Raw genomic sequence first — 9,840 nt, forward strand, 5'->3', positions numbered from 1 at the left:
CTGCTAACTCAGCAGCCCGCCTGTGCCTCCGCAAGTAGCTGCCTGTGTGTGCGACAGCCCCCTCCCCATGTACACCGCTCAATTGCCCGGCAGAACAAGATGAGGGTAGAAGAGAGGGGACCTCTGCCAGTGACCAGGACTTATATTGTCCTCTTCGCCGCCAGCGCACACAAACTCTGGCGGCCGCCACACGCGAGGCAGACGAGAGATGCTCTTCGCATCCAGCGACAAGCTTCGGCGGCCACAGCACCTCGCAGAAGAGTTCAGCTTTCCGAGGGAGGCGTGCACGGATGATGCTGACGGCCAGTGTCGGGCCCCCAGCGTGAGCCATCTCGATTAGTTTCATGCCACCGTGTCGAACTCGGCTCAGCCAAGTGTGTGGAGTGGGGGTGGGGGACGCACAGGTCTGGGAAATCGTGCACGCCTCGTTCTCAACAGTCGCGTGCCCCCACTATGTCTACCAGTGAGACCCCCATTCCCCCGCCCGCCCGGCTACATGGGTCTGCTCCTGAAAAACCCGCGTTCGCACAGAGACTCGCGCACCGTGACGGTGAGCAGGTTCGTCGTCACGTCCGTGACGGTCACGTCCGTGACGCCCACCGCTGCCGCCGACGCCTCGGCGAAGCCCCACAGCCACGGGAACCGGGGTCCCCGTTCGATCCCGGACCCTTCCTCGTGTTTCGTGTCCGCTCCTGGCTCCGATCCGCAGTCGGAGCTGGACGTCGGCACTCCGTCGTCGACCGAGGCCTCGCGTCCATCCAACTCGTGGTCGTGCTCCTCCCCTTGCACTTGGCCGTGCCCTTGACTCGGAGAGACCCCTCTTGCCGGGAGCTGGTTGGAGCCGTTTCCACTGAGACAGCTCAGGTCGATGGGCTGCTCTTGATTATGGGAGTCGGTGCAAGTGCTGCCCTGTTTTGGCTGCGTCTCTTGATGTTGTTGCTGCTGTTGCTCAAGTTGCTGCTGCTGCTCCTTATTTTGCTGCTGATCCTTATGTTGCTGCTGCTGCTCCTGATGTTTCTGCTGCTGCTTCTGATGCTGCTGCTTCTGCTTCTGATGCTGCTGCTGCTTCTGATTATGCTGCTGCTTCTGATGATGATGCTTTTCCTGATGCTGCTGCTGTGTCTCCTGCCCATGTTTCTGCGTCTCCTGCTGTCCTATCTGCTGCTGCTGCGTCTCCTGCTGCTTTTGCTGTAGCTGGAGCTGCAGCCGGTGCAGCTGCAGCTGTAGCTTGTGTCGGTGTCGCTTCTGTTTGTCCCTGAGTCGCTTTTTTTTCCGCTTCTGCTGCTGCTGCTGCCACTCATCCTGCTGCTGCCACTGCAGCTGATGCCGCTCCTGCTGATGCCGCTCGTGGTGGTGCTGCTGCCGCTCGTGTTGCCGTAGCGCCCCGGCCTCGCGCTCGCATCGCCCCGTCGCCGCTTTCTCGCGCGCCGGCAGCGTCTCCGGTCGGCCGCCCTCCGCGCCGCCGAGCTGCGGCGTCTGGGTTCGATCCCGGCTCGCGTCGCCGCCCTTTGCTACGCCGCGGTTTTGGCCGAATCCGTAACCGTAGCCGGAACCGCGGCCGAATTCGAGTCCAGAGGAAGGGGCAAGCGGCGGCGGCTGCGGCGGCGGCGGCTGTTGCTGCTGTTGCCGATTCGGGGTGGAGGGTCGGACGGTGGTGACGCCGACACCGGGAGCCGAGCCCGGCACCACGCTCTGCTGCTTGAAGCGTGGTGGCACGGCTGGTGGCGATGCAGGGAACCGGCGATATCCGAGCAGCGGGTAGCGTGCGTGGGCAACCAGAGGCGACGGTGCCGGCTGCGGGGCCAGGGGGTGGGGTTGCCGGGGAGGGGAGGAGCGGGCAGTGGTGGGGTGGGGGGCAGTGAAAGGGATGGGGGAGTCGTGGGGGGCGGAGTTCATTAAGAAGACCTACTGCACATCTGTGGGAAAAAAAGCTTTATAGCTCATCGGATTCCTCCGGTGTGAATATTGATTCTGAGATGTGCAGGTAACGGGCTGTGTGAATACGGTTATCGTCTTTATTCGCAGACCAAGGCCAGACGCGTTTAATCCGTAGGCTTTGTCGAGCAATATCACGATTGATTTTGGTATCCACGATTGCGTGTCGTAAAAACCCTCCTCCACCCGGCACGGCCAACGAGTGAAGTCACGTGATGAACAAACGTGCCCGAGTTCATCACTGGCATCAGCAGCGCACCGGTGTGGTGTAGAACGATCTCGCAAAATGTTGTGCATTGGGGACGACGTTTCGGTGATGGTGGCGACCGGCACCGTCAGGTGATGCAGCAGCCGCGCTGTGAGAATGTCGCTGTAGTGATGTAGTCGATGGTGTTTTGGTGGCGCAGTGGTTAGCGCACAGCGCTACCAACCCAACGACCCACAGCCAACATCGGTGACGAATTTCTGAACCCGCCCTGTGCCCCCCCCCTACCCCTTAGGTCGACTCAGCCTTAAATGTGTACGTGGCGCGGTGTGTAAACAGCATCGGGGAGACAAAGACGGCTACCCCCCCACCCCTGCGCCGGCCTTAATAGGTGTTTGCTTTAGCATTTGCCCCAACATTCCTTTAAATGCTATACGGGGAATCTTTGTAGTGGTGGTAGGGATGGTGGTTTTGTTGTTAGTGATGGTTGGTGTAGCGGTAGTTTCGTTACCTGCAGCAGGAGGCGGCGTGGCTTTGGACCCCGCTTGTGTAGGCCAAATACTCGCTCCCTCTGCTCCCTGTGCGTTTGGTATCATCGGCAGCAGAATCAACAACCACCACCATCGGCAGCATCAGCATCCATTCAGAGTGCATTCATCATCATCAACCACGTGACACTGATCACAACCACCACAAGCAACGTCGTCATTCAAAGTCGTCATCAACCACGTGACACTGGTCACAACCACCACCAGAAGCGTCATCAACCACGTGACATCACAACCACCACCAGAAGCATCGTCATCAATCAAAGTCGTCATCAACCACGTGACACTCATCACAACCACCACCAGGAGCGTCATCAACCACGTGACACTCATCACAACCGCAAGCAACGTCATCATTCAAAGTCGTCATCAAGCACGTGACACTCATCACAACCACCACCAGGAGCCTCGTCATTAACCTCGTGACATCACAACCACCACCAGAAGCAACGTCATTCAAAGTCGTCATCATTCAAAGTCGTCATCAACCACGTGACACTCATCACAACCACCACCAGAAGCGTCATCAACCACGTGACACTCATCACAACCACAAGCATCGTCATCATTCAAAGTCGTCATCAACCACGTGACACTCATCACAACCACCACCAGAAGCCTCGTCATGAACCATGTGACACTCATCACAACCGCAAGCAACGTCATGCAAAGTCGTCATTAACCACGTGACACTCATCACAACCACCACCAGACGACTCGTCATCAACCACGTGACAGATCACAACCACCACAGAAGGAACGTCATCATTCAGTCGTCATTAACCACGTGACACTGATCACAACCACCACCAGAAGCATCGTCATCATTCAAAGTCGTCATCAACCACGTGACACTCATCACAACCACCACCAGAAGCCTCGTCATGAACCATGTGACACTCATCACAACCGCAAGCAACGTCATGCAAAGTCGTCATCAACCACGTGACACTCATCACAACCACCACCAGAAGACTCGTCATCAACCACGTGACAGATCACAACCACCACAGAAGGAACGTCATCATTCAGTCGTCATCAACCACGTGACACTGATCACAACCACCACCAGCAGCATCGTCATCATTCAAAGTCTTCGTCGGCATCCGTTCGGAGACATCAACAATCACAATCGTCAACGACTGTTTTCGAGTCATCGTCATACATTCAACATTGTCATCACGACACCATCACCCTTCATTCAAAATAGATTCAAATTTAATCACCTTCCCAGTTCTCACATTTTGCACGATAATTCATTCTTTTTTTCACGTGATATTCAATGTCATCTTCGCCACACCACCACCACCACGGTCGTCATCCATTCAAAGTCAACATCACCATCATCGATTTAAAGCTTTCGTGACTGCAGGGATTCATCTTCTTGGTTCTTTCGGTAAAGTCACGTAGAAGGGAAATAATAAAATAATTAAAATTAAACATTAAAATTCTCACGACGTTTCGATTGGAACACAAGCAATCATCATCAGGTGTGAAAACCACATCAAGAAAATTAGAAAAAAACGCCCAATTTGAAAAAAAAACGTCACTTTCAAATTTGGCGTTTTTTTCAAATTTTCTTGCTGTGGTTTTTACACCTGATGATGATTGTTTGTGTTACAATCGAAACGTCGTGAGAATTTAATTGTTTTATTTTTATTATTTACCTTCTACGTGACTTTACCGAAAGAACCAAGAATTTCACCATCATCCTTCAAACCCCTCATAATCAGCATCATTCACCGTCTTCGTCATCACAGATTCGCCAACATCCCCTTAAAAAGTCATCGTCATCATAGTCCTCGTGAAATTCATCGTTATCATTCTCACCATCATCAAATCGTGTCATCAGCAACAACATCAACCAAAACGCCTTAACATTATCACCGCATTGCCTCGACTATAAGATGCACTTTTCTCCCTGAATTTTAAAGCAAAGGTCCGGGGGGGGGGGGAGTCAGGGATGGTTGGGTTGGCGAGTTTTATAATTCGGACGCTATGTGTGTGTGTGGCCGAATTTGTGGAACTTTATTCTTTATTGACACCGGGCACAGGTTTTGCGGGGTGGGAGGGGGGGTCTAACTTTCCAGAGCGTCTTAATTTCCAGAGCGTCTCACAATGTGGAGCATACGGTATCTTAACAACGAGAGACCTTTCTTCAAAGGCGACCACGAGTCGTGGATCGAGGATGTTCTCTTCGGGTTCCCACGTGTTGTGCCTGCGCAGACAACAGCGAGCGGTGCCAAGCGGCATCGCGCCTCCGATTAGCGCGCTTTGGCTACGTGCGGTGCGAAACAAGTTCAGTGTGGTGAGCGTGTCGGGCGAGTGGGTGGGTGGGTGAGTGGGTGGGTGTGTGAGTGGGTGGGTGTGTGAGTAGGTGGGTGGGTGAGTGGGTGGGTGGGTGAGTGGGTGAGTGAGTGGGTGAGTGAGTGGGTGAGTGGGTGGGTGGGTGAGTGAGTGAGTGAGTGGGTGAGTGAGTGAGTGAGTGGGTGAGTGAGTGGGTGGGTGAGTGAGTGGGTGGGTGAGTGAGTGAGTGGGTGGGTGAGTGAGTCGTTGGGAGTGTGAGAACGTGAGTGAATGAGAGGATGAGTGAGTGTCTTCTTATGGCCCGGCCCGTAGTATCGTGGGATGAGTGAGTGGGTGGGTGAGTGAGAGTGGGTGGGTGGGTGGGTGGGTGAGTGAGTGAGTGAGTGGGTGGGTGGGTGAGTGGGTGGGTGAGTGAGTGGGTGAGTGAGTCGTTGGGAGTGTGAGAACGTGAGTGAATGAGAGGTTGAGTGAGTGTCTTCTTATGGCCCGGTCCGTAGTGTCGTGGGATTAGTGAGTGGGTGGGTGAGTGAGTGGGTGGGTGAGTAAGTCGGTGGGAGTGTGAGAACGTGAGTGAATGAGAGGTTGAGTGAGTGTCTTCTTATGGCCCGGTCCGTAGTGTCGTGTGATGGGTGAGTGGGCGGTTGAGTGAATAGGTGAGTCTTGTTGTCACCCACAGTGCTGGTAGTGGTGCGAGTCCTCGACGCAGGTGAACTGTAAGATTTTGACAAAAATCGATGTGATATGTTGATGCGTGCGATGGTGATGCGCGATTCACCTGGGAGCCCATCCTCGCCACTTCACCAGATACTCCACACGACCCTGCGCATCGTGATCAATAATTGACAATCACCATAATCGTCATCGATAAAGGGGGTCACTACATCCATCATCATCGTCAATTAGTCCAGTAGTGCCACCACTACGATCGTCAACGTGATCCCCTGTTGTACCGTCATCGTCAGGAGTTAAAAAGCAATAATCAACATGCGTGGGTTTGACAATTATCACCACTTAACACCAATAAGCATCAGTTAACACTACGATCATAACCACTGCTGTTTTGTAACGCCATCATCGCTACCACCACCACCATCATCAACGCATCACCACCACTTGCATTTCCATTGCCATTATCATTCATCGAACTTCATCGGACCGTAATGTATCAATATGATCGTTTTCAGAATGGCGAACTTGCATTCCTGTTGATGTTCTACAGAAATAATCGCCATCATCGAAGAGCGACAAGGAAATCATTGACGTCGCCCATTCGGTCATCAGCAATCTGCAGGATCATCAGTAATCCAGTCAACTGCCATCACTCTGGCAATGGCCGTGACCTTGAATTGTAATAATACCATGAATACTGATACTAAAATAAAAAGGGGGGGGGGGGTAATTACATGACGATAATTCGCTTGGTTAACAAAGCCCGACTGCTGATGAGAGCAGTAAGGTCGATGCCGGTCTAGGGGTTTTTGCTTGTTCAAACCAAATGCCGATGAGAATAATCTGCGGGTTTGGCAAGGAAATCGGCCGATTGAGTGTTTTATTAAATGTGGAGGCACGGCATGGATTCCTGCTGCTCTGTCATTTTCTTGTTTAAAATCATTAAATCATCATCATCATAAGACCATTTCATGTATCATCATCATCGTAGGTCATTAGACCAACTCGTTCATCAACTCAGAACTGTGGGCCACCAAAGGTTGGATTCCCGTTCAAGCGAGACAACCTCAATGTAAAATAACGCCTGCAATATTTTTTCCCCGGGCATCCCCTAGGTCGACTCAGCCGTTATGATGATTGTACTTGGTATAGACGAGATGGCATGCGCGCGCATGCGTGACGTGGAACAAACAAACACCCTTTCCCCTTCCAGTATTTAAAGCTACACGGGGGATCTTTATATGGTGTGCGCGCGTGTGATAATTCTACTTCCACCCACGCACACACATTAACAAAGATCCCCCGGGTAGCCTTCATAGACCGTTGGGACAAGTGCCGTAATCGCAGCACCTGCGAGCACGGTGCTATAGAGGGGGGTGTTGTGGATAGCATTACTCTCGACCGCCTTTGTCTCCCCAGTTGTGATGTTTATTCGCACTGTAAGTGCTCGTTTAAGTCGAAGTCGTCCTATGAGACCGGTGCAGATATAATTCGCTGCTGATGTGAGCAGTGGTCGGGAATCGAACTTATGTGGCCGGAGTTCTTGGCCAAAGGCGCGAACTACGACACTACTGCTCCCTCCCAGACACACACAGACACAACGACACGCATGAAAGAATACACGCACAAGGACACACGCACAAGGACACACGTTAAGACACATACACTGACACACGGGCACGTAAAGACGTACACAGTGATACGTACGCAGAGACATAATAAGTCACACGCAAAGAGACACGGGCATACACGGACACGCTTTGGCACAGACACATACGAAGACACGCAGGTCGACAGACATATGAACACACAAGAGGATTCAACAGACACACGCTTGCAGACACACACAGACCGACACTCGTGCATATGCACATAGACAAACACACACGTTGGCCGACACACACGTACTGACACACACGTACTGACACACACGTACAGACATACGTATAGACACACGTAATAGACACATACACGTAAGAAGACATACATACAGCCAGGCATACCGACGTACATAATATTATACTGTATATACATGGACAATTGCCCACAGGCACATGTCACAAGACACACGCGCACAATTTGACATGCACAGCCGCACATGAACACAGACAAAGATCCCCCTTATAGCCTGTAACAGACTGTAGGGGCAAGTGCTGTTAGCGAGCACCTATGGAGGCCGGCACGGCACACGAATGGGTGGGTGGCCAACACCACGCCGGGCCGCCTTTGTCTCCCTCGTGGCGATATTAACACATCGCACCCGGTGCTCATTTGAGGCTGGGTTGACCTAGGGGAGGCCGAGGACCGGCTCAGATAATCGTCACCGGTGTTGGCCGTGAGCGGGAATCGAACCCGGGTCGCCGGGTTCATAGCGGAGCGTAGCGCTAACCGCTACACCACCGCTCCCCAACATTAACACACACACACGGACATTCACACGCTGACATGCATACACACATGGACACAATACATATTACCCACACACACAATACAAGGAGACAGACACACACCGTACATGCATACACATCGACATACAAAATAACACCCAAGCAAGCACACTGAGACGCACACAAAGACAATGAGACAAAGATCACCCGTGTAGCCCTCAACAGACTGTTGGGGCAAGTGCTGTCAAGCGAGGCTCGTTATTCAGGCCGGCACGGCAAGCGAGGGCGGGTAGCACCACGCCCGGCCGCCTTTGTCTCCCCAACGCTGATATTTATATAATCCAGCGCACCGGGTACTCGTTTAAGGCCTAGTTGATCTAGGGGGAGGGCCAGGATCGGTGCAAATAATCGCCAACGGTGGTGGTGGTTGGTGGTGGTGGTTGGTGGTGGTGGTGGTTGTTGGTGGTGGTTGGTTGGTGGTGGTGGTTGGTTGGTGGTGGTGGTTGGTTGGTGGTGGTGGTTGGTTGGTGGTGAGTGTTGGTTGGTGGTGGTTGGTTCGTGGTGGTGGTGGTGGTTGTGGGTGGTTGGTGGTGATGGTGGTTGGTTGGTGGTGGTGGTGGTGGTTGTTGGTGGTGGTTGGTTGGTTGGTGGTGGTGGTTGGTTGGTGGTGGGGGTTGGTGGTAATGGCACCAGGGTCGCCGGGTCCGTAGCGCGGCGCGTTAACCGCTGCACACGACCGCTCTCCTCCACACAATAAACACGCGCGCGCGCGCACAAAAGGCAAATAACACACACAAAGACAAAGATCCCCCGTGTAGCCTCAACAGACTGTTGGGGCAGGCGCTGTTAACGAGTAGCACCGATCAAGGGCCGACACGGCACACGAGGGGGTGGGCGGGTGGTCAGTACCACGCCCGGCCGCCTTTGTCTCCTCCCCAGCGGCGATGCTTACACACCGCACCGGGTACTCATTTGAGGCTGAGTCGACCTAGGAGAGGCGCAGGACCGTTTCAGATAATCGTCTGTGCGTGGCCATAGCCGGTGTTCACAGACACAGCCGTAGCTCACCGCTACAACCACCGCTCTCTCTCTCTCACACACACACACAGCGACAACACACACACACAAGACAATACTATGCACGCTGCTTGCTGGCACGATGTTAAGAAGCACCCCCCTACCCACCCACCCACCGCCATTCATCCTCCTGCTGCAGCTGCTGCTTGCTCACCTTCCTGACGCGTTTCTTCTGAATTTGCTCCACGGCAAATACCTGCTCCCCCACCGCCGACAGCTCCATGTCAGCCCGCTCGGAGACGCACCAATAAATTACTCGCAAAATCCCCCCTCTTGCCCTCCCCGCCAGCGCCCGCAACAGCGAGCGGAATAAATTATTAAATAAATCGAAGCGTGCAATTTGCTATGATGATGATGATGAGAATAACAACAACAAAAAAATATTCCCCATTTACATTCCAAATTCCTTCGGCTTTTTGCGTTCGATTCGAGCCGCTTTACTGCTGTGTGTGCGTGCGCGCGCGCGCGCGCATGAATATTCCTTTCTCTGTGCCGTGTGTGTGTCTTCTCTCTGTGTGTGTGTCTTCTCTGTGTGTGTGTCTTCTCTGTGTGTGTCTATTCTCTGTGTGTCTTCTCTGTGCTGTGTGTGTGCTGCGTGCGTGTGTATGTCTCTGTCTTCTCGGGAGCGCGCGTGTCTATGTGTGTGTGTGTGTCCGCGTGTCTGTCAATGTGTGCGTGTGTGCATGCGTCTCTGTGCGTGTCTCTGCGTGTG

At 53.2% G+C, this 9,840-nt stretch overlaps 1 protein-coding gene across 1 annotated transcript; it reads right to left on the reverse strand.

The window, feature by feature from the left end:
- Positions 1–425: 425 nt before the first annotated feature.
- Positions 426–9,351, reverse strand: LOC144730171 (uncharacterized). Its single transcript, XM_078610772.1, has 5 exons — positions 9,283–9,351; positions 5,771–5,814; positions 4,841–4,906; positions 2,595–2,718; positions 426–1,794 (listed from the first exon to the last, which is right to left on the reverse strand). The coding sequence occupies exons 1-5, from the start codon at positions 9,349–9,351 to the stop codon at positions 493–495; spliced, it is 1,605 nt and encodes a 534-aa protein (XP_078466898.1). The 3' UTR covers positions 426–492.
- Between the last annotated feature and the right edge of the window lie 489 nt (positions 9,352–9,840).

The sequence above is a fragment of the Lampetra planeri genome, chromosome 35, assembly GCF_965212315.1.
Source record: "Lampetra planeri chromosome 35, kcLamPlan1.2.h2, whole genome shotgun sequence".
In the NCBI taxonomy this organism is placed as follows: domain Eukaryota; kingdom Metazoa; phylum Chordata; class Hyperoartia; order Petromyzontiformes; family Petromyzontidae; genus Lampetra; species Lampetra planeri.